The 23,636-nt window shown below is 42.0% G+C and overlaps 1 protein-coding gene across 2 annotated transcripts in view; it reads left to right on the top strand.

The window, feature by feature from the left end:
• The window catches only part of ENOX1 (ecto-NOX disulfide-thiol exchanger 1), a 366,236-nt gene that overhangs the window by 126,619 nt on the left and 215,981 nt on the right, over positions 1 to 23,636 (top strand). Inside the window, exon 3 of one of the 2 annotated variants that reach the window (XM_088793019.1) lies at positions 7,777 to 7,923. The exons of the other annotated variant lie outside the window; for it this stretch is intronic. Within the exon in view, the coding sequence (XP_088649145.1) occupies positions 7,836 to 7,923 (88 nt within the window). The 5' untranslated portion in view covers positions 7,777 to 7,835. The remainder of the gene's footprint in view (positions 1 to 7,776; positions 7,924 to 23,636) is intronic. 2 annotated transcript variants of the gene reach the window in all.

Raw genomic sequence — 23,636 nt, 5'->3', positions numbered from 1 at the left:
TTTGGGGTGTGTGTATCATACCTTATAATTTGAATTGCTTCTGGATGTGGAAATTAAAGAGCTTGATTGATTAATAAAAGAACCAGATAAAATGGCAAAGTACGTGAAGGAAAATAACTTGTGTGTGTGTGTAAACACACACATACATACCTGCATACACACACACACACACACACACACACACACACAGAGGGTGCCAAAAAAAAAATGTATGCACATTTTAAGAAAGGAAAAAACTATTAAAATTGCAATACTCAATATATACTGAAAACAAAAGGTGAATACAAGTCATGTTTGACTTCTGCAATTACAAAAGGTGCTCAAAGTGGTTCCCATCAGCGTCCAGACACTTCTGATATGGCGAACTACTGTTTGAGCAGCGTTGACCAAAGTGTCCACTTGTATACATTTTCTTGGCACCCCCAGTACATATAGATATGTATATACATCTAGATATAGATCTACATATAGATATCGATATCTGTATATACCCAGATGTATCTTTTTTCCTTTTCTTTCACAGAAGCACCATTTGTTAGCTTTTGGAATCTAAGTGGTAGTTGATGGCTTAGATTACTACCATTTAAGGAAAGAAAGAGAGAATGGTAGGATCTTTTTTATAAAATAGCATTCAATCTTAATAATTGCCTTCTTTGAATATTCTCAGGCAATACAGGTTACCCAAAACGCAGAATAAGATACATCATTTTTTAATATAATGAATATTCATTACCATATATTTTGGACAATTTTGCTCCAGCTATGTATTAATGCCTTGTTTTCAAAATTGTCATAGAAAGGTAGAAACGTTCCCTTTGGAAAAATCCAAAATGACACTGGCAGTTTTGTCTGCTGTTCTTTTGCTTAATTGCCTGGGAGTGAAGGTGACTCATTTACGGCTACTTACCTTAGTGCCATTATTAGCAAAAGAGATTATTTAACATTATAGGAGGGCATGGGAAAATGTCAGGCACACTGCATCCCAAACCAAACTTTATTTGCTACCCTCCTGAAGAATTTGTTTGCATATAATGTTGTTCGCACCACTGATAACAGCAAATGTATTTAATAACTACTCAGAATTAATATGCTATAGTATGCATGGCTGCCTAATTTAATTTATCTCTGATTAAGCCTATTATGTTTGAGATCATTTACAGAAGAGATTTTTTTTTTGCCAGCTGTAAGCTTATTTGAATTGTAATATAAGTTAATAATGTGTGAAATAACTAGTGGGGCCTACGTCTAAATGTTAATTCTGCCAACTGACTTCCTGAGATGATGCATACCCGGGACATTCATTGGCATTTAGTTAATATCTTGCATGAAGACCAGATCTTGGAATGAATATAAAAATTCATTAGTTTAGGAGGCAAAGACAAATGGAACAGTGGTGCTTTAATTCTGAAATGCAGAGAAAAGGCCATCCCATTGTAAAAGTCCTGAGAAAATCAATGATTGGTAATCACAGAACATGACATGTAAGAGAACACATAACCTTTCCGTGATTTTTGTGTATTGCCTCAACATTAAATAATCATTTGATGAAATACGAGTGGGAACTTCGAGAGCTTGGCAATGATCTCTGCAGCACTGGCCTTGATCCCTGGTGAGTGGGTCTCTTCAGTGGGCCCCGTTCGAGAGAGGGACGGGACTTGTGCAGTTGCTTGTCAGCGGCTTATTGTCCCGGTTACAGGCCATGCTTGTCTTTATGCTTTTGTTGAGCCAACTGTTTCATCTGCCTGCCCGATTCTTCTTCCCAATGTCATGAGCGGTTATCGCCCAAAAAGTGATTCGGATAATTATGTCCCCTTTCTAAGCAGTTGGCCTCTTAGAGCTCTAGGTATCACTAGATGTAGTTGCATTGCTTAGCATATAAACATTATTTGTATATAAGTTTAAATGTGGTGATGTGATTGCTTCTTACTCACCCCAGTACTGCCTTTCTCCCTACTTGGAATGCCTTTTCTGGCCTTCACATACCATATTTCCCTGAAAATAAGACCTAGCCAGACCATTAGCTCTAATGCGTCTTTTGGAGCAAAAATTCATATAAGACCTGGTATATCATATCATATCATATCATATCATATCATATCATATCATATCATATCATATATCATATCATATGTAAGACTTGGTATTATAGTTTAGTATAATATAGTATAGTATAGTATAGTCTATAAGACCCGGTCTTATTTTAATATAATTTTTACTCCAAAAGACGCGTTAGAGCTGATGGTCCGGCTAGTTCTTATTTTCGGGGAAACACGGTAGCTATTCTACCCAGGCCTCACGACCTTCTTGGAACCCTACCTGTGCTGTGCAGATTCCCAACCATCTCAGGCCGTAGCCGGTTCCTTTTTGAGCTCCTTAGGAGGCGATTGGCTTGATCATTTCGTCACCTTCCATGTATCCTACAAGGAATGCCCTTCAGGCAGAGGCCTTGAGTTTTAAATCTTTGTGTTCCCACAGTGCCTAATACAGTTTCGTGTGCAAAAATCACGTCAATAATTGTGGTGATTGCTGATCAGAATGAAAATATGACAAGGGAGAAGCTCGTATATCATGGATCCTACCTGGGTGAATCCGTTTCAAGTCAGTTTGTGGATTCCCATTTGTTTTAAATGTGAAGTGGAAACTCATATGTAATATTTAAAAAGTCAAAGATCATAATGTAGATTTCTCCTCGTTTTGAATGGCTCCTGCTAGACCTACACTCGTTTGGATCTCAGAATGAATTGTAAAGCAGTGTTTCTTCGCCCTGGCTTACATTAGAATCGGGCAGGGAATTTCAAACACAGATGCTGCTGGCTGGACTCACCTTCAGACCAAGTATATCAGAGGATAGTATCATCTTTCTAAAGCTAAACACCTGATTCTCGTAAGAAGCCAGACTGGAGAACCACTGGTGTAAGGAAACGTAAAGGTCATTAAATCCATTCATCCATCTGGTATTTGACTGCTTTCTACAGCTGTTTAGCAGTGAAAGACGCGTGCTTCTGAAGGAGGACTGAAATTGCAGCTTTTTGATGCAGGCATCCATCGCCACATGCAGGCCTTCTCGCCAGCCACCAAGCAGGGTGACCCACTGTGTGGCTGTGTCGGCGACTGTCCTGTACTAACATGGCAAGTCCTGCACAGTGGGAAGCCCCTCAGGACTGGCAGGCTAGGGCAGCCGGGCACCCTGCTGCCAACACACTCATTCGTTGCATACTGCAGAGTTCTGTTTTGATCAGTTTTTTTTGCTGAGAAGAAGCAAAAAGTATTTTTTGGGGGGAGACAGAATATTTAATGGAAAAACAGAAATAATTAGAACGCTTGAAAACCTCAGCAGCCTTAAGGTCAAAGAGATATATCCAGAGAAAAAGGGAAAACGTCACAACGGGCTCCTGCAGAATTCCTGCAAGAAAGATAAAGGAGGGGCTTTGTTTTATGTAGTTCATTGGAGAACATCAAAATATTCGGTCACTTTTATCTCTGCTATTTAGATTAAGTAAGACTGATTTTGTACTGTAAGAAGGCATTAAGTGAAAATCTCAAATTTGTAAATATAGTCAACTAAACTATATGTTCCTTGAGGAAAGTTATTTTTACAATTAGGAAAACAGACATATTCAAGGCTATGTGCAAAGTTAGTGACAGAGCGTCTGGCTCCTAGATCTTTTTTTGGTAGGTTCTTTGGCCTCTTTCCTATTTATTATACGTCCTTTTATTCCCACTAACGTTTAGCACGATCCCTTCCTTTCAGATGAAAGTAAATGTTGGTACATTGATAGAAAAAGGGAAAGTATTTTAATAACGGAAATAGGTTTCAACAGTTTAATTTATAATTGTAGCATTAAAGATTATTCTTCATGGAACCCCATTTGAGTTTTATTTTGGTATCACGGTATAGTTCTGGAGCTTAAGGATTAGTTTTTTCCAGTTATTTTCCATTCAGGTCACTGGTTGATCACTGAGCAACCAGTCCAAGCATCACATGGTTGATTCATTGTATTCATTGATTGTCAAAAATTGTCAGTTGGGTCTCAGGCATATGACCGTCTTCATTACCAAATCAAATCCACTGAATTCGCAGCCATTCAGCCACTGCTTTGGGGATCAGCTGCCCATAATACTGATGGATACATAGGTGAAATGTGATACTATATTCTTAGAAATGTCTAGTCTCATTATAATCGTGGTAGATTTTTCTCCCGCTTGAAAAGAGAAAGCATAAATGAATAAAACTTCTGATATATTGATGTGTTCCCTTTTCTTCCCTTCACTAAAGCATTTAGCTGAAGTTGTAAAACTCAGAGAAACATACTGTGGGATAGGAAATTGCAGATCAACTCATCCATCCTTCACAAAATATGTTAATTAGTAGCACCTGAAAAAAAATGTGGGCAGCATCTGTAGGCAAATAAGTTTGTAACAGGCCAGGTAAAACAATTAAACAGCTGCCTTGAGTGGGGAAAAGGGAGGGCTTGAGAGGAAGTATGCACGTTCCCAAATTATCTAGCCACAGACCTCTTATAGTGAACATCTGGAGAGACTTCGTCTAACCTTCTCATTTTGTAGTTAAACAAGCTGTGTCCCAGAAAGGTTAAAAAATCGATCCAGAGTCAAATACTTCCCTTAATTTTTTTCCAGGCCTCCTGTTTCCTCCACTTGCATGTTGCTTCCCCTAATTGCCTGTAAGCACTTTCCCCATCGCTCCTCAGTAGCTGAGGCTAATTCCATTGACCAGCTTCCTAGTCTTGCGGTGCCAAGAAACAGAAGCAGAAACTAGTCACTTTGAAAAGATGTACTTTTAAAGTTTAAGGTTTTAGTATCTTCTCATGGTCTGATTTCAATAGCTCTTACTAATTGGACACCTGCAGTATGCCAAGTTCTTTATATGTATTATATGATTTAATCCTATTAACCTGCAAAATAGGTAACAGTGTGCCCATTTTTCTACTGGGGAAATGATTAGCTCCCTGAAGGTCATACATTCAGTAAATGGAAGAACTGGGATTTAAAACAAGGTCCATCTAACTAGAAAGTCTTTCATCTTATCGAACTCAGAGATATGATTACAGCTACATTAGAAGTGATGGCACAGTTATTTTTTTTTAAAAAAAAATTATTGGCCCACTATTGAGTATGGCACGATACAGAGATAATTACATAATTTCAGATAGACAAATTTTTAAGAGATGTACTCAGGAAAATAAAAATATATTCAAGTAATGCATTAAAAGGATAACCAGCAAGTTGACTAAAATTTGTTTTGGGGCTGAGACAAGGAATGCCTACATATTCACATTAGCTGCACATATATGTGTGCTTTTCAAGCCACAGTATATCCTCCAAGGCAGCAAAGGGAAGTCCATCACTGGAAGGTGATCTGGGCATGTAATGGTGAGAATGTCTTATGTGGGTAGGTTTTTGCTGGATAACGGTGCTTTTCACGTGAATTTGGGGTGTGCGTTGAATGAGTGGAGTTTCACGGTTGATATTCAGTGACATCAGTTACTTGCCAGTCTTCCAAGTGAGTGACCGTCGCTTGCAGTTATCTCAAAGTCAGATGATTCTCTGAAGTCTCTCATTTAATAAACTTACATAGCTTTTCTTTATTTATTTGGGTCAACCCTCTTACTTGTCTGTTTCTAAATCCTTTTTTTGGCCAGTTTCTTTTTTCCCCTTTCCCTCCCCCCTCCCTCCCTCCCTCCCTCCCTCCCTCCCTCCCTCCCTCCCTCCCTCCCTCCCTCCCTCCCTCCCTCCCTCTTTCCCTTCCCGTTTATTGAGAAATTGATGTGGCATCTGCCTCAAATTGATTTTGGGTCCAAATTTCTGGAGCCAAGATAGCAATGAGATGTTATAAAGATACATTTATGGAAGAGTTCAACTTACTTTGCCTGGTGACTCCTAGAAAATAACAGAGAATTAAAATGATTTTGTTGCTGTCCTCCCTGAAATTAGTGGTTAGGTAGTTAGTAGTTGATTTGGGGTCACAGCTAAATTTCTTAGGATAAACAAAGTAGTCTGGAGTGAATTACTTAATAAGTACATATAATTTCAACGTAAAATTTGTAAGACTGGAAATTGCATCAAGGAATCAAAAAATTATGATGAGCTAAATAGAGAGCGAAGAAACAAGGAGGAGATGCTACTGAGCACAACTGCCAGCAGGGTTTGGAAGATGGCGCCGTAATGGAGGCGGAGGAGCTGAGGTGTGCTGAGAAAAGCTGCAGACATTCTCAGGAGCCTGGGCAGCCTCCGGAGGGCGCCCGGTGAGGGTGACACTGGAAAGGGGGCACTGGTTAAAAGTAGTTACAGAGTAGTTAGCAGTAGTGAGTGGAAGGTGGTGTGTGACGTAGCCTGTTCCCTCCCTGATTACACTGCCACTACCAAGGACCCAACCCTACTGCAGGCCTGAGGGATAGTCTTGGGCTGCATGGAATCACAGATGCTCTGGACTCAGGGAAACTAGGTCCATGGGACACAGGTGAAACGCGACATTGAGCAGGTAAGACCTGCCTGGGCTACTCCACACGTAGCTCCCGGAGCACCTGTAGCCAGGACACCGATAGCCAGCGACAGGCTCTTTAGGCAGGAGAGTGAGGGATTTTCATCTAAAGAAACTGAATAGCCCACAGAAATGACCTGACTGGCATTCGGAATCCCCATCGATATGGCTAGGTGGCTCGCCCGGCTAGATGGGAGTGCTTCACGGGGAATAGGCACACCCTGCCTCCACGCAGGGTTTCCAGTCAGTCTTGTAGGGACTACCTGTCCCAAATATAAAGGAGTTTTGTATTTTCTTTACACACACACACACACACACACACACATATGTGTGTGTGTATATCCATATATTTAAGGTATTAATATGTAAATAAATATAATATATATGAATGTCAAATATAAATGTATAGTGAAAGGGTCACCAGATATTTGAGTATAGCCCCCCAACATAAAATATAGAATAAAATATAGAGATCAAAACAGAGAGAGAAAGAAATGGCCTGGGGGCTCAAAAAAATACAGATAACTCAGGAAACAAAAGAAACTATTTTAATAACCTATGATACTTTTAGAAAGATGAGAGACAGTATTATATCTGTAAAATAAAGAGGTCACCCTATAAAATAAGGAATAATCAGGAAATAAGAATGAGGTCTTGGACAGTAAACATAGTGAAAACATGCAGAGGTGTAGAAGATAAAGTCTAGTAAACTTTCTAGAAAGTAGACTAACAGGCCAAGATGGACAGTGGGGGTGGAGGGAAAATAAGGTACAGAATGTAGTGGATCAGTCCACAAGTTTGAGCATTTTACCACATAAGTTCCAGAAAGAGAAAACAGGAAAGAGTAATGGGGAGACAAGTATGAAATAATAATACAAGAAAAAGAAATCAAAATGGAATAACAAGAATTTACAGATTAAAAGGGAAGAGAAAGTACCCAGAAGAATAGATAAGAAAATATCCTCTTTAAGATTCATTACTATGAGAGTTCAGAACATCAGGGATTAAAAAGCAGATTTCGAAACCTTCCAGACCAATAAAACAGGTCACATAGAAACAATCCGGAATACCAATGGCATCAGACTTCTCAAATGCGATACTAGAAACTAGAAGACAGTAACATAAAGCCTTAAAAGTTCTGAGGGAAGTGACTTTTTTACTTAGAATTCAGTTATAAGCTTAGCTACGTAGCAAGCATGTGTGAGAGTAGAATTAAGACATTTTCAGACACATAAGGAAGGTCTCAACAAATTTACCTCCCATGTACCTTTTCTTAGGAAGCTTCTAGAGAATGTGCTCTACAAAAATGAGGCTGTAAACCAAGAAAGAGGAAACCATGGGATCCAGGAAACGGGGGACCCAGCACAGGCGAGAGGCACAGGGATTTCGCAAGATGGTGTTAAAAAGAAGCCCCAGGACAACAGGTGGGCAGCTGGCCTGGGAAACCCTGTAGATCAGACAGACTGAATGGGAGACTCCGAGAGGGAACAATAGATGTGACAAATTGACTCACTGGGTTGATCACATAGAAATGGTTTCCACAGGGCTAATGGAGTTCAGAAACAATTAGTAATAGACACACACAAAAGAAAGAAATAAGAGACAACATCAGGAAAACCAAAATATTGAACAAGATGGGAAGTGTGTTCTTATGCTACATGGCTCAATAGTAACAGTATCACGTGGTCATAATAATAAACCTAGAATATCAGTTTAACCCCCAATTTCTACTTAACTTCCTGGAAAGATGGGGCAGGAAAGCTTGTTGGGAAGTGGTGGTGGGGTAAGAGTGCTACATTTCTTTTTATTTTGCACAGTAGTGAGACATTAGATAATCTATAAAAGTGACTAAATTAAGAAATATCACTATGCACACATTACTTAAATATATGGAAACAAATAACAGAATTAAAAGTTAAAAGTGGTTCCGTCTCCCATGGCGGGCGGGATTCATCCTCCTTGGGGGAGGGGGTAGACCTGCTGCTTAGTCTCCCTGCCCTGAACAAGCCCCTACATCACCCAAACTGAGAACACGTGTTGGGGCAGCATTCGTACCCATACAGGCAGTTACTCACTCTGGCGAATAAACATTTCATCATAGAAGCAGCCAGAACAAAAGTGGTTTCCTCTGAGAGAGGAGTCGGGAGGGCCATTGGGGGTGGGGGACTCCTGGATTAGGTTACGGGCCTTACCATGTTGTTTGCCTTTTTCACCTATAGACATGTATTACTTGGGTAAGTATTAAGTTGGTTTTACAATTCTCTGGAATTAGAAATAGAGGTTATAAGACCAAATCACACAAATTCCCCTCCCAAAAAAAGCAAACACGAAAGCAGGAAGACATCGATGGTACTTTTCTTGGTATCTTCCCCAATCCATGGATATGTCCATTGTCTGATAACAGTCGATTCCACAGCTGCCCCTGCCAGTCTCACTCCAGCCAACATTTCCTGTCGTCTACAGGGCTGCTCACATCCTGTGCCCACGCTCTGCTGGGCCTCTTCCTGTTCCCTTTACGACACCTGTCTTTTCCCTCACCTGAGCCTTGCTTATAGCGCAGCTGTCTCTCACCTTCCATTCGCTTGTTCTCTCTCACCCTGCCTCCCTCCCTCCTTCCTGTTGTTCCACCTCCATCCCTACCTACTCATAGCTCACAGGCATCGTAACATTCTCCTCTTTCTCTTAAATCCTGTTGCATCAACCTTGGCACCACTTGCACACACTGCCTTCAATCCCAGGTGATTTTTAACTTGTTCTGTCTGTTAAGAGCCTAGAAGGTGGCAGGGGCAGGAAGCATATTGCACTGATATGTGTCCCTCCTGCAAAGCCTGGCGGATGCTGGCATATTCCAGGTCCTGCCTCAGATAACAATTAAAGGAATAAATTTATCTTTCATTAAACGTGAAATCTGTTCAGACGCATGGCCCAGAGCTTAACGTGTGTATCGACGTCGATAAATATGAGTGGGAAGTCAGGATTTTGTGTTTGTTTCTGTTGGAAGGAAGCTGACGTGCTTTGGCCTGAGGGGAAGATTGTGCTCAGAGCCCAAAGGGTAAACTGCTCCCCAGAACTTGTGCTCATACTTTCCTGCGAGGAATGTGGAAACTTGTCACCTGGAGGGTTGAGGTTTCTATGTGACTCTGCACGGGTTACGAGTAAGCTGGCACTGAGGAAAATGTAAGCGAGATCTCCCCTCAGCCTCTGGGGAGAGAAGTGCCCGGATGTGGCCGTGACCCTGATGGACAGTAGCACCACTGCAGGTGTGGCAGGAAAGGGAAAGCTCTCAGGGGGCCAGTCCATTAATATCAAAAAGGAAGCCCTTAACTGCTCCATGACACCCCAAGGTCACGTGGGTAGAGCATTGCAGCTTGGTCCCTTCCTACTTCATTAGGCTTTAGCCTGCACCCTCCAAGCCTCTTGAGAACCACTCAAATTACAACTGTATTCATGCAAAACATTCCATTTGTGGAAGTAACAACATGCCCTTCAGCATTGGCTGTGTGCAAACAGTGGGGTGCTGTGGGGACCTTAAAAAGAATCAGGTGGAATCTCCAAGTTCTCATCTGGTGAGGGCTTTAGCATACACCCCTAAAGGAAAAGTGAGCGTGGCGTGGGGTCACTGCCTTCATGTCTGTACTCAAGTACCGTCTTTTCCATGAGACCTTCTTAACCACTTTATTTATAATTGCAAATGTCCCCCCCTTGTTCTTGGCTTTTTCTTCATTAGCATTGATCCCTGTTTGACGTAATATATCTTTTACTCATTTGTTGATGATCTGTCTCCCCCACTGGAATGTAAGCTGCATGAGGGATTGTGTGGGTTTTATTTACTGCACTGTCCCCCAGTGCCTTAGAATGATTGGATGAATGAATTTGTACGGGAAAGTTTATTGTTTGCCCAGAACAGTTCTGGAAGGTTCCACAAACCTAACTCAATAGTAATCCCTGAGCAGTGAAACAGGAATCTGTGGAGGATGACTGACTCTTACGGTATATATCTTACCATGTATGTGTATCACTTTTTAGAACGAAAACACTAGCTTAATAGGGAATCCCATTTAAAGTGTTTCTCAAATGGCTGGGATGAAGTACAAGTGATTTAGTCAGCACCGATTGTTTCTCGTTCTGAGATAAGGAACACCATTCAGAATCTCTCTTCTTTCCGGAAGTCAAGTTGTAATAGACCACAGTTCAAGTCCATGGACTTGGTATTTCATGAAGCCTTTACCGACAGCCTTTTCTCTTCCATCACAGTGGCGCCATCCATACTTAGGTGGGGGGGGGGGATTTTTAAGTCAGGTACATTTGTATCTTCTGGTTTTTAGGTAAGTGACCCGGGGCAGGTTACTTGACCACCCTGAGTCTCAGTTCCCTGACCTATAAAATTGGGATCAAGCAATACCAGATGAAACCTGTGTTCTCAGTGCCCAGCAGTATCTGGTTCGAGGCAGGGTTGGTTCCCTTTTCCCTGCAGAAGATGACCCAGTGAGAGGATTTAGTGATATCTTCAGTCCTACCTACTGCACATGTGGTCCCAGCATCACCAAGGAGTTTGGGAGAAACACACTATCTCAACCCCCACCTGATCTGGTGAATGAGAATCTGTTTAACAAAATACCAAGGAGATTCCTGTGCGCAAAGAACTTTGAGAAGCTCTGTTTTTATGTTTCTCAAGCAGTGTTTCAGACAGGCTCCTACTAATCATGTATTTATTTTCTGTATTTCCTGATGTGTTGACATCTTAGGAGCTCAGGGACCCCAGGGGGAGGCACTGTCCTTCCCAGGGTTCCCTAATTCCTAGGGAGAGCAAGCCATTTGCCTGGGAACATGCCTTTGCTATGCAAATCAACCAATCCAGAGTCCATGCCCCCACCTGCCTCCTTTCCTCAGGCTCTAGAATGCTACCCCCTGCCCTGAATCACCCCAGGGCCAGGTACTGGACAATTAGGAACCATGCCTATACCTGGGAACCCATTGAAATCAAACCTATCCAATCCTAAACCTTCTCACCCTGCCTGGCTCTGCCTTTCCTGTGGAAACCATAGTAAAGCCTCTTGCCCACATTTTGTCCTCACTCCCTCTGCTCCTGACCCACTCCAGTGCCTCTGCGTGTGGCCCAGTGTGGCACTGCCTGCCCTCCTTCTCTGGGGAACCGTCAATTGCAAACTATCTTTTCAATGCAAGTTTTAATTTTCAATGCAAGCATCTCCTATTCTGTTGTCCTCACCATACCGGAGTAGAACCGAATCCCGGGTACATTTTAAAACAAGGCTTCTCCTTTAAACTCTTATCCTAGTTTAATGCCACTTGCCACCCCTCCTGCTTCACCTTGGCAACTTCAGTTGCATTTGGAGAAGGGTGAGAGTGCCCAGCAGAGCTGAAAGTACGGGTGGGGCGTGGCTAACCGCTGAAACCTAGGATGCTTAAGCCACCTCATCAGCCTGCACTACTTTTAAATAAAGATGGTTGGGAATAACCACGGACAGGACTGTAAATCCGCTTAAAGTCGTATGACTACGTTGAATACCATGAATGCTCCTTCAGCTCAAGCTTTGAGCACTTCAGGAAGTGCTATTAGAAATGATTAAGACCTCCGAGATAATGGAACTGTTTGAATGGAAACACAAACTTATTGGTAGTATTCTGAGATGTCAAGGAAATAAATGAAAACCTGCGGTCACATCCATCGGTTTCTCCCTGTGGCTTCAGGTGGAGTCACTCTCCCCAGGGGGCCGCTGTGATGCTACCCAGCAGCTCCCCTCCCCCATTTGCTTTTTACCCCTTGGCTCTTCTGTTTTGAAAATATTCTTGAAGCTGAGGTTAATAAAAGTAAATACTAAAAGAGCATAAAAGGAACTTTTCTCCCTGTGACTCAAAGGAAAAAAAATACATTGACATTCTGAAATAGGTATTTCAGAAATATCCCACTTTGTTAGGTAAGATGATAAGAACAGAAGATAGCAGTTTTATAGTAACATTTCCCTTATGAAAGGCTTACTACAGTTTTATTAAGAAATTAGAATTTGACTAGCAGCTTTTAATTAGAAATGTTAGACAAGGCGGTTTTCCAGTGTTTTATGACTGTCAGATTTGTTTCCATAAAAAGTAAATCCTTAACACACACACATAGACACACACACACACACACACACACACACACACACACAGTAAGTATGTGAGGTGATGCTTGTGTTAACTAACTTTATTGTGGTAATCACTTCACAATATTATATATAGCAAATCATCACTTGTACACTTAAATGGATACAATTTTATTTGGCAATTATACCTCATCAAAGCTGGAAAAGAAATTAATAAATCTGTTTGTTATGACCATAAAAGAAACTTTGGCTGCAGATAACCAGGATTTTGCTCCCCAGAACTGGCCGTATCAGGTTCGATATACTGCCCAAGCAGGGTCTAAAATGTGACTTGGGAACTGGGTGAATGGCAGCATGTCCTGAAACCACAGCCTTTTTTCTCAGTAGGTATTTTGCTTGATTGCTCCTTGACCCTTTTCCAAGAAACCTAACTTGCCCAAGGGAGTCTCGCACAGGAAAAGAGTGTTTGCATCTACTTAGGGAACTGTGCCTGTAATAATGGCTAATTTAGAAGGAGAGGACAGAATGGAACGGAATGGATTGATAAGCCAGTTTGAGCAGGCCTAGAGCAACCTGGGCCTCTACCTCATAAAAGCAGCTGGGCAGCGAGCAGCTTGTTGCACCTGGGTCTGGGAAGACCCATCTCCACTCAACAAGCGTTGTCTCCGTAAACTCCCTGCAAAATTCTCTTACCCATGCCTCAAGGCACGCCAGCTCGTCTTAAGTTTCTCTTACACTTCTAAGATGGTGCGGGTTTCTCGGTTCAGCCCTGCGGACCCCAGTGTTGAAATCGCTCTCCCAGGTATGTTTCCCATTTTAAACTTCGGGGAGTCCTTTAGGTGACAGCAGAGTGTGTGGTGGCAGGGACGCTGTGCCCTCAAGTTAAAAGCACTTTCTTGGTTGCCAGGAGAGCTAGCAAATGTGCCTGGGCGTGGATTCTCTGGAAAGAGAGCTCGACTCAGCTTCTTTCTCACTTACTGAGCTTAACAGAACCCAGCAGTCAAAAGTAGGGAGCTGACGTCTCATTTAGCAGAATGAAGGATGAGTTAAAGCCAAACAAACAAAAAAAATAACCAAAAAAAAAAAAAAAAAAGAGTAAAAGAAATAAAAGAAACGGAATATGGCCACTGCCTAGCTCTTCTGTGCTGCTCCATTTCCTGTCTTTGTCTTTTTCCTCTTCACTTTTCTGCCAAGAAAATATGGTCGATCTGTCTATAACCATAGCCTCAAGGCTAGCAACATACTGAAAGGGCAAAGGTGACAACCAAAAGGTTCTTAAAATAAATTTAAAAACCGGAAGCTAGACTAATTTCTTTATGTCAACTTTCTTTGCTATTTAGAAAAATATAATAATAAAAAAGGTGAAACCATTGACCATATTTACATTAGCAAGGCTGAGTTTAAAGTCCTGTGTATGCACAGGGGTAATGAGACACCTTTAAAAAAAAATTAAATCTGTCTTTGCACAATTAGCAAATTATTAAACAAGCTTTCCTATAAAATCTGCAAGCAATTGCTTGTTTCCACTAATAAGAGAAGATGTTTTACAAGGTTCACGCTGATTGATTGATAAATGCTGATAAAATGAAAGCAGGGCTGAAATGCAGTGTACCAGCTGTAGTATAAATTACTTTTGTTCAATAATGTTTCAAGTGGCTATATATTCATGGTTTACCTTTCCATAAATATTCCAATCTTCTTTGAGACATCCAGTGTGCAAATTCATCTCTGAAAATGACTGCCAGGAACCAGTTAGGACGGGGCATTTCTATGTCTACATATGCTTTTTTGCTCAATTATGAGCATAGATTGCTGTGCACATTTAAAAAATGGACGCTTTATATTTAATGTGAAATGAGCGCTACCATGTTTTAATACACTTGGAAAATCACGTTCCCTCGATTGACCAAAGTGTAATGTTCCCTACATTTCTGAGTAGCTTTACCCACACTAAACCTCTCACCGCTAGCCTTACACCATTCGCGAAAAGCATTACATTGTGAGCCCTCTGCCATCCGACTGTTGTGGCAGCTGTGTCGGGTTCCATGGGAGGGCCTGGTGCAGGCTGCTTCTCACTGACGGGGTTCCAGACGTCGGAGATGCTTGTCCACACCCAGATTCCTGTGGTTGCTTGTGAGTGAGCAGTGGGTCAGCAGGAGCTCCTGCAACTGGGGCCAAACCCGAAGGAGCAGAGTGTCCCAGCAGGATGGGACACACATTAGGTCACAGACCGTCCTGCAGAGTTCTCTCTCCTCTCCTGTGTTGTCCATACCTGTGGGAGAGACCCCACAGCTACTGCCTCAAGAACCCTCGAGCATGCAGATTTAGGGGTCCGACCAATCTCATAGTTTTGTCTGGTCATCTTAAGGTGACCCGCCTCATCCAAACTCCTGGGAAAGTAGATGTCCCCCAAAGGTGCCTTTGACATACTTTTCTCCACAAAGTCATTTCAATTCAGCAAATACGTACCCAGCCTACTTTGAGCCAGGCCCTGTGCTGGGCCCCGGGAATATAGCTATAAAGCAACTGATTATCCGGAAGGAGCTTATAATATCCAGTCATCACCTTGAACATTTGCAATTTGTTATTTAAAAGATATCTTTACATAAACTGTCAAAATGTCTTGCGTCCCTAGCGTGTACCAGGCACTGTTCTAGATGGTCAGTAAACATTCTAGACGTTTCCTTTCTTCAGGATTTATCAGAGACCACCAGGTTCTGGTGGCCCTCTAACGCAGGCTTTCTCTTTGAGCTACCTCATTGCCGGTTACCAGATAAAAGTTGTCCTCAAGAATATGGCAGCTGCCGGACCTGGACTGAGACCAGTGGAACCAAGCAGAGACCACCACTCTGAACGTAGTCAGTGGGCGCACTGCCCTCAGGATGGGCATGACGATTATGGGCAGGAATGTGGGGCCGTGTGATGAGGGAGTTAAGGATGCTGAGAATCAAGCTGATTTTGGAATGTGGGTCACAGTAGAAGCAGATTAAACTGGCAAGTCAGGGCTGAGGGTTGGGCAGAAATTGCATTGGGCTAGTAAATGGTACACGTCCAAGTGATTGACTGGACGGTGAGGACAGAAAGCTGACTAGTGATGGAGGTCATAGAGAGGCAGCCAAGAGATCAAAGCAGGTTAACAAGCGTGTGAGTTGTTAGAGCCATCAGCCTCATCAGCACTGGAACATTCTGAAAGAGAAGCAGCTGCTGGGATGGGTTCAACCATCAAGAGAAGCAGCTTAAGGATCATAAACAAGGAGTGAAGTCTCTGCCACTGAGAACTTGGTCATGAGAAGTAAAATGTGGTGCCAGTAGTCTGAGTCCCAAGGCTGTCTGCAGGACCAGGAACATGACGGAGAGTTTCTGAGTCTGGGCGCATGATGTCCCCTCAGCCCAGACGTCACTGTCAGTGTCTGGCAGGCAGTAGATACTCCACAGTACCCCACTCAGCTGACCTGGATTCTGGGAGAGAAGGAGGTTTCCAAAAGGAAGCGATTTTGACGTAGCAATAAATTAAAAAAAAAAAAAAAATCCAATTAAATTGCCCTGGCACCTAACGGAGGGGAGTCAAACACATGAGAAAGATCGTTTCTTTAAATGATACATACATCGTCCCGTATTTATGTTTGTTCCCTCCCTTGGCTGTGGAATGGCATTAAGTAAGAAGGGGGCAGATGGGATGGAACCTGGGAAGTTCTGAGAGTGTGTGGTCAGCTGGTCACCGGTCAGAGACGCTTTCCTTGCAGGAGGATTTGGAGAGAAAGAAATGAAACAGGCAGGGTGAAGTGTCTGTGGAAACCTCAGTAAGATGCCAGGCTTTGGCTGAGGTCCACCGGGTGTCTCTCCTGGTTTTCCATCAGGAAGGGTCTGCCTGCCAATCAGCTCACCTGCCCTGAGGCTCTTATGTTTGTGGTGATAGCTGCCAGTAAAAACAGCAGGAAAGTTGATTCCGTGCAGCCTTACAGAGAGTCCTGTTGTGCTTGTGTTGTACATCACACACAAATATTGTAAAACACACTCTTTTAAACAATGTCCTGCATCCCTAAGTTGGGTCCGTTGGCTATGACAAAGCTGAGCCGGGCAGCAGTTATGCCCAGTGTCCTCTGAGCCCGGGCCATCCCTCGCTCTGCACGCCTGTGCCACCGTTCTCTGACTTGACACTAGGTGGGGCATTGTTATTATTACAGTGGCTCTACAGTGTGGATCTATAAAATCCAGAAGGATGAACACATTTCTTCAGAACCTAATATTGTGCTACTGATTCAGAGAACATTCTAGAAGGAAACAGCTAGGAAAAGTGTCTACTCCCAGCCCTGACTGTTCATTTTTACCTGAGAAAATTGTGACCAGCTGTCATGCAGGGCGGCCTGCAGGGACTCAGCTCCTGCTCCCCACACAAGAACGCAGGACATGGTGAGGCCAAAAAGGAACACCCACGGAGCCATAAGTAGGGGAGTCATATCACTATATTCTCGCTGGCGGCTGGGTTGGAGACACAGGAAGCAGGATCCACACAATCTGCAACCTGCCGTCCTAACAGCAATCCGTGCTTGCCAGCCACCATCTTCTTGCTAGCCCCCATTTTCCTGCTAGCGTAGCCACAGCAGTTATATTAGTAGCCAATGGCTCACTGGTTACAGCTGACAGCCAACTAGCCACAGCTGATGGCCATGCAATCACAGTTGATGGCCATTTACTACCTGAGCCAGCACCTTTCTATGTGAGGCCAAGAGCCTGGAAACTGCTTTCTGGGGCAGCAAGTCAGCAGCAGCCCCAGATCTGGACGCCAGAACCCAGGGCAGCCCTGGCAAGCACGCCCACCGCCCGCACACCTGGGAAGAGGTGCGGGTGACTCATGAATCTAAGAAGCCAAAGGCTCGGCTCTCAGAAGCTGCCGTCTTTTACACAGAGGATAAAAAAGGGTTAAATCTCCAAGGCGCGCCCCCTAAACAATTCTTCCTACAACTTGACTCTACATGTGGACGACTCAAAGCAAAGTCAACAATGAACACAATCCACACACTTGCTCTGTTTATCTTTTCAACTCTCTCTTGCACACGCAGGCACACTCGTCACATACACATGCACACTCTATCTTTGAAAAAAATAGCAATATGAATGAACTTAATTTTACACAATATAAATAAACAAGATATGATTTATTGCATATTGAGTCTAGCTAGCCTAAACCCCCTCAGGTTTTTAACTCTGGTTTAATTAGCTTCAAGGCCCCGTGAAAGCCCATCCCAGTCTGTGGTCTTCTCGGTCTCCCAGCCACTTAACCATCATCTTCACAGGAGTGTTAGAAGCCTGGGGGCTTAGAGCCATCGCCTAGGACCCAATTGAGGACAGAGACATCCCAGAACCCATTTCTCTTTCCAGGTCTACCCAGGGGACCTCCCCTCCGCCCCTTGCTTTTCCCTCTGTGGCAGAGGAGGAGTCCAGCCTTCATCTCCACTGGAGAAATGCATGTGATTAAGTTATTGAAAGAACAGGATCAGTTTCTCCTCGCTCTCCTCCCTTCTGACTATTCATCCTTTGAGACCAGACAGGTTCCGGCACAGAGCAAAATGCTTATAAACCCTGTAGTTGATCACCCTCTGCAGACTTTTTTTCATAGCAGGCCCGCGTTCTTAAAAAGGTTAATGTAACTTGTGTGTTAGGCACACGGAGAAGGGATAACTGTCGAGGTTGCTCTTTCTTATTCAGTGGTAGCATCCCTCCCTCGGGGGCCTACAGAGCCAATTCAGATTTCCGTTTCAGTTAAGGAAGCTGTCTCCCTTTCTCTGTTTCTCCTTGAGTACTTGAAGTCCTCTCCTTAGTACACGTCTAGGGTACTAGCGATGAAGGGCAGGCTAGTAAGAAAGAAGCCATCTAGCTTGTGATTTTTATTTCATGTTGGACGTTGCAAACTTAAATCTTCTTAAAGTAAAGTACTTTTTTTAAAGTCTCACTTAAAGAAGTTGGCAGGTATGGGCTGCTCTTCCCCCCCACCCCCCCGATTTGGAATGCTCCCTCTGTTTCGTTTCATCATTTTCATCCTTTGAGACCCAGCTCACATGTCACCTCCTCTGCTGGGCCTCTACCCTGCCTCCTCCCAAGTCCTCTTCCAGATGTTCGTTCTTCATTTTGTGCTCCCAGAGCATTTTATTCATACCACTAGGATGCAATCCCCGTACATTACAACCAGTTGTATATGTGTCCTGCCAGCCCAGGGGTGGGCTCCTCCCGGGCAGGAAGAGCGGACAGTGCCTGGTTCATCTTACGTCGTGGAGCCCAGGGAATGGTGTGCGTCACGGGTCTGTACAGATTTATGGGGTTGAATGAAATGATGTCAGCACTAGCTCTTTTAATATAAGGGTTCTGAGGTTTGGGAAACTGTATCAAGTGAAAGCGTAATTTAAAAACCAGACTCTCCAGAAAAAGTTTCCTGAAGACTTTAGTTTTTATGTTCTTATTTTTAAGGGGAAAGACTCGCCACATACTACCATGTCTATGAAAATAGTGGTTATTTATTTGCTTCCCACATCTAAATAGGATAGAATTTTTTTTTAAATCACAGATTCACTTTGCTTTACACAAAGAATTATACATTCTAGAAAGTTGTGTGTGAGTCTAACGGCTATAAATCAAATTATGCATTAAAATGCATTAAAAAACAGATTTCCAAGTGAAAAATATCTATATAAAAAAGATAGTTTCTGAATGTATCAGGGAATTTGCCTATTATAGAGAAGTATTTTTCCTAAAATGATAAAGAAAGGCTTTCCTGGACTCCAATCACAATTTAGCTGGCATTAATTTCATGCTTTTCCAGTCTGTTAAAACACTGGGCTTACTCCTAAGATTATTTTTAATTTATGCAACAGAGATTCTTGGTTTTCTAAAGTGAGTAACTCCTCTCACTGTCATAAAATTGGTATGTATTATGTATTATTTCTGGTTCAGTTAATACAAAATTCCTCGCATGGGAATTTAATGATTTTAATTCGCATCTTATTGGAAGGAGTCCGTATAAGTAAAAGCTTGAGGTGCAAGTGGAACAGAGGACTGACGAGGATGCCCACGCAGAGCAGAGAAAAGGACTCCGGGAACACATCTCCACGCTTGGAACTGAAGCTTTATATGAGGTGTATTTAAACTTTTCCATGGTCCTTATTTCTAGCTTGGTCCAAAGGGAATTGTTGAGAGGTGCAGAGTAGTGTGGGTTTGGGGTTATAGGTTCACAGTGACTGACTCAGGCAACCAGTGTCCCTTTGCACTCAGAGCAAAGGCCACTGCTGCCTCTCTTTTCTCCCAGGGGTGTGCACAGCAGAGGTGCTTTAATAATGCACTCAGGGAAAATCATGTTCTGGGCTCTGGAACTATGCGTTTAACACATTCTCAGCAAATGCCACGTGCAGAACCTAGGGCTTTTAGACCATGCATACACAAAACACTCGAGCATTGACCTTTTTCAATCAACAATACTGGAAATGTTGAGTACCTTTAAAATTCAAACCTAGCTATTAAAACGTGCTGTGGTTTTCACGGCCTGCTGAGACCTGCCTGCACCAGCACCCAGCTAATCTGGGGTCTGGGGAGAGCTTGGAACTCGTCAGACTTGGTTCTTCTTTACTGCTTTTAGCTCCATGCATGGAAGCTGGGGCCACGCTGTTCAATTCTCCCTCCATAAAGGTGTCCTTATTTCCCAGGAGACCTTTCTCGCGTCGGGACATTTGTATCGCGAGCATCCCGTTTGGACCAGCATATATGCCTCCACCCAATTTCAATTAAGTAGTAAAACAGACCTTTATTTATTAGAGTTTTATTTCGAACATAAATATACCCTCCTTCCTACTGCTACTTTAAAAAATGTTTTTATTGGCTGTGTCTTTTCTCCTAAAACGAATCTCTAAGGAGAAAACCCCCCACCTCCTTGTGAGATCTCATCCAACTTTGATGACTGGTCCTTGGGATCAGAACACACAGAGCTGTGTGGCTGCCTGGAGATGGCATTTACCAAATGTGATGGTTACCAGCTGACCTGCAGTCCTGCCGTGGGGCAGGTAGGTTCTGGGACGGGCCTCCAGGTGGGAGAGCTGCATCTGATCTAGTCCACTGGATTAAAAATTAAAACCTGTTTAGAAGCAAGCTGCTCACCTCTAGCCTGGAGCCTCTAGTAGCATTCCCAGGTTAAGGAATGTGTTTTAAGGTAATAGTGTTTCCTTCCTTCTTGTTTCAATCTCCCCCCCACATATACACACACCTCGCACCTTTGCGTTACTTCTCTTTCTGTTTGGACACTGGAAATAGCCGTCATAATTCTAATACTCTGAGCCGAGATACTGATAAAGACATATAGCCTTTGTAAGAAATGACATGTAAATTTAGCTTAGTGAAAAGTAACCTGCAGTCAGTTAACTGGAGTCTCTGGTTAATAGAGACTCCATTTTGATCTATAATTGTTCAGGGGAGATTGCAAATATTATAATATAAAAACAAGTTTGCATTGTAGAATGTAGCTAATACTTTGGATGCGATACGGAATTATTCCAATTTCTTAAACCTACATGTACGCATCCAGTACTACTGTGTTTCCCCGAAAATAAGACTGAGCTGGACCATCAGCTCTAATGTGCCTTTGGGAGCAAAAATTAATATAAGACCCGGTCTTATTTTACTATAAGACCCGGTCTTATTTTACTATAAGACCGGGTCTAATATAATATAATATAATATAATATAATATAATATAATATAATGTAATGTAATGTAATGTAATGTATTGTAATGTAATATAATATAACATAATATAATACCAGGTCTTATATTAATTTTTGCTCCAAAAGATACATTAGAGCTGATGGTCTGGCTAGGTCTTATTTTCAGGGAGACACAGTACTTACTGACTACGGGTTTTCAGAAGGACAATCTGAATACATCAAAAGTATCAGAAATGAATAGGGCAACTCTTCAGTCTTTCTTTGTCTTTTATGGTCATGACATTTTTCAAGTGTACTGGTTAGTTATTTGTAGGATGTGTTTGATTTGAGTATGTCTGATGTCGTCTCATGATTAAATTGAGGTTCTATCGTTTTGGCAAGAATACCACAGAGGTGATATACCCTTCTCAGTGTAGCGTATCAAAGGACATATGGTGTTAATACATGTTATTGCTGTATTACATGTATGACATCTTTTTGATAACTTCAGTTGAAACAATATTACACAGTTTAGTTCGCCAAATTATATCATTAATTAGAACATCGTATTCTATCATTCTGATGATTGAGGTTTATATTTAGTATTTTAATTAAAATATGGTTTTATATAATACATTTTTTCACCTGGTTACAATGATACTTTGGGGATTTTTAAATTATAATTAGCAGCTTTTAGAATAGTCAAGTTTTAGGCAAACGTCTAAGGTGACTCTGATTTTCAGTTTCTGTTCTGTAAAGTTGTGAGAATTCGATGACATGATATATGTGAAAGTTGCATATAGAAGGTGCTCAGCAAATTTTAGGTAAAATAGAATCTGATTTTGATTTTTGTGTAAAAAATCACATTCAATCTCAGAACAGTAAAATGTCAAAAAGCATCAGTAGTTAGTTAAATCTTGTAGGAAGTACTGTCAGCAAACGTTTAGCTGTTCAGATTTATAGAAGCACAGTGATCACAAGTAGGATAGAGATTTCTAACATTTCTAGCTCCTTAGGTTAGCCGCTTATTTCCACCTTTTAATTTCTGCTAATATGAAGTTTGGGTTTCCCGTAAGTTTGTCCTTTCACTCATTTATTTGTTTTGTGCCAAATTGTCAGACCTGGTAATTAACATATAAATGATATGAAAGTCCAGGTTCATCAGACTTTGAGGCTAAGACTTCTTACATCTAAATAAGGAACAAGATGTGGGTTTCAGTTATATTTCTCAGGTGAAACATCTGTGCCTGCTTTACCCTTTTAGATAAGTATCCCCATTTTTAATTTGATGTATTTTACATAAGGAGTTGTCTTATATACCGTGTTTCTCCGAAAATAAGACCTAGCTGGACAGTCTGCTCTAATGTGTCTTTTGGAGCAAAAATTAATATAAGACCTAGTCTTATTTTACTATAAGACTGAGTATATAATATAATATAATTAATATAATATAATTACTATAATATAATGTCTTATATTAATTTTTGCTCCAAAAGACACATTAGAGTTGATGGTCCAGCTAGGTCTTATTTTCAGGGAAACACGGTAACCTCAAAGTTCTTGGAGCCAAAGTGTTTCCTCAAAGTAAAAATTCTAAAAATAGCCCATCTCTACCTAAATGTTTTATTATTATTATCATTATTATTATTATTGTTAGTTCTGAAACCATTTTCTGGGTCTATAATATGTTGATGGACATATCTGTAGGCATATTGAAAGTGATGCAATGTGGCCTAAAATTTTTCACAAGAAAAATCCGGCTCATTGCTCATTTATCCACTGTATTTTGCTAGGTTCGGGCTAGATGCACAATAGTGAGTGAAAGAAACAGAATGAATGCCTGCCTGCATGGAACTCTAGTAGGAGAGACAGACGTTGGGGAAAAAAGGAAATGGAGAAAAATATTTATTTACAATACACAAAACATTATGAAGTGAAAGAACAGGTCGCTGTAAGAGAGGATGGCCATTGATAATGTAAGACGGGTAAGAAAAGATTCACCCAGTCAGAGCAAAGACTGCTCAGCCAGTGCTCTGTCTGCAGGAGCCCGAACTGGGGCTACCATCCCATGGTGTTCATGAACCTTGAGATTGGAAGATAGGGAAAGGGATCTGCAAACTTCCCACTCAATACTGTGCTGTGGAATATAGATCAGCCAGCTACTGCTTCAGAAACTTCAGGACGCCTTCTCCCCTTCCCTTCATTCTTCTAATTAATTAACCAAATAGTTATTTATTGACTAGACACTACAGTGGCTGTCAAATTTTGATGGACATCAGAATCTCCTTTGGAGCTGTTTTAAATCATCTCTGGACCTCACATCAGATCCACTGAATCCAAAATCTGCTGGGGGTG

The sequence above is a fragment of the Rhinolophus sinicus genome, chromosome 16, assembly GCF_057876585.1.
Source record: "Rhinolophus sinicus isolate RSI-liver-muscle chromosome 16, RSI-T2T, whole genome shotgun sequence".
Lineage (NCBI taxonomy): Eukaryota > Metazoa > Chordata > Mammalia > Chiroptera > Rhinolophidae > Rhinolophus > Rhinolophus sinicus.
The sequence above is the reverse complement of the archived record's forward strand: the minus strand, read 5'-3'. Positions and strand labels throughout refer to the sequence as shown.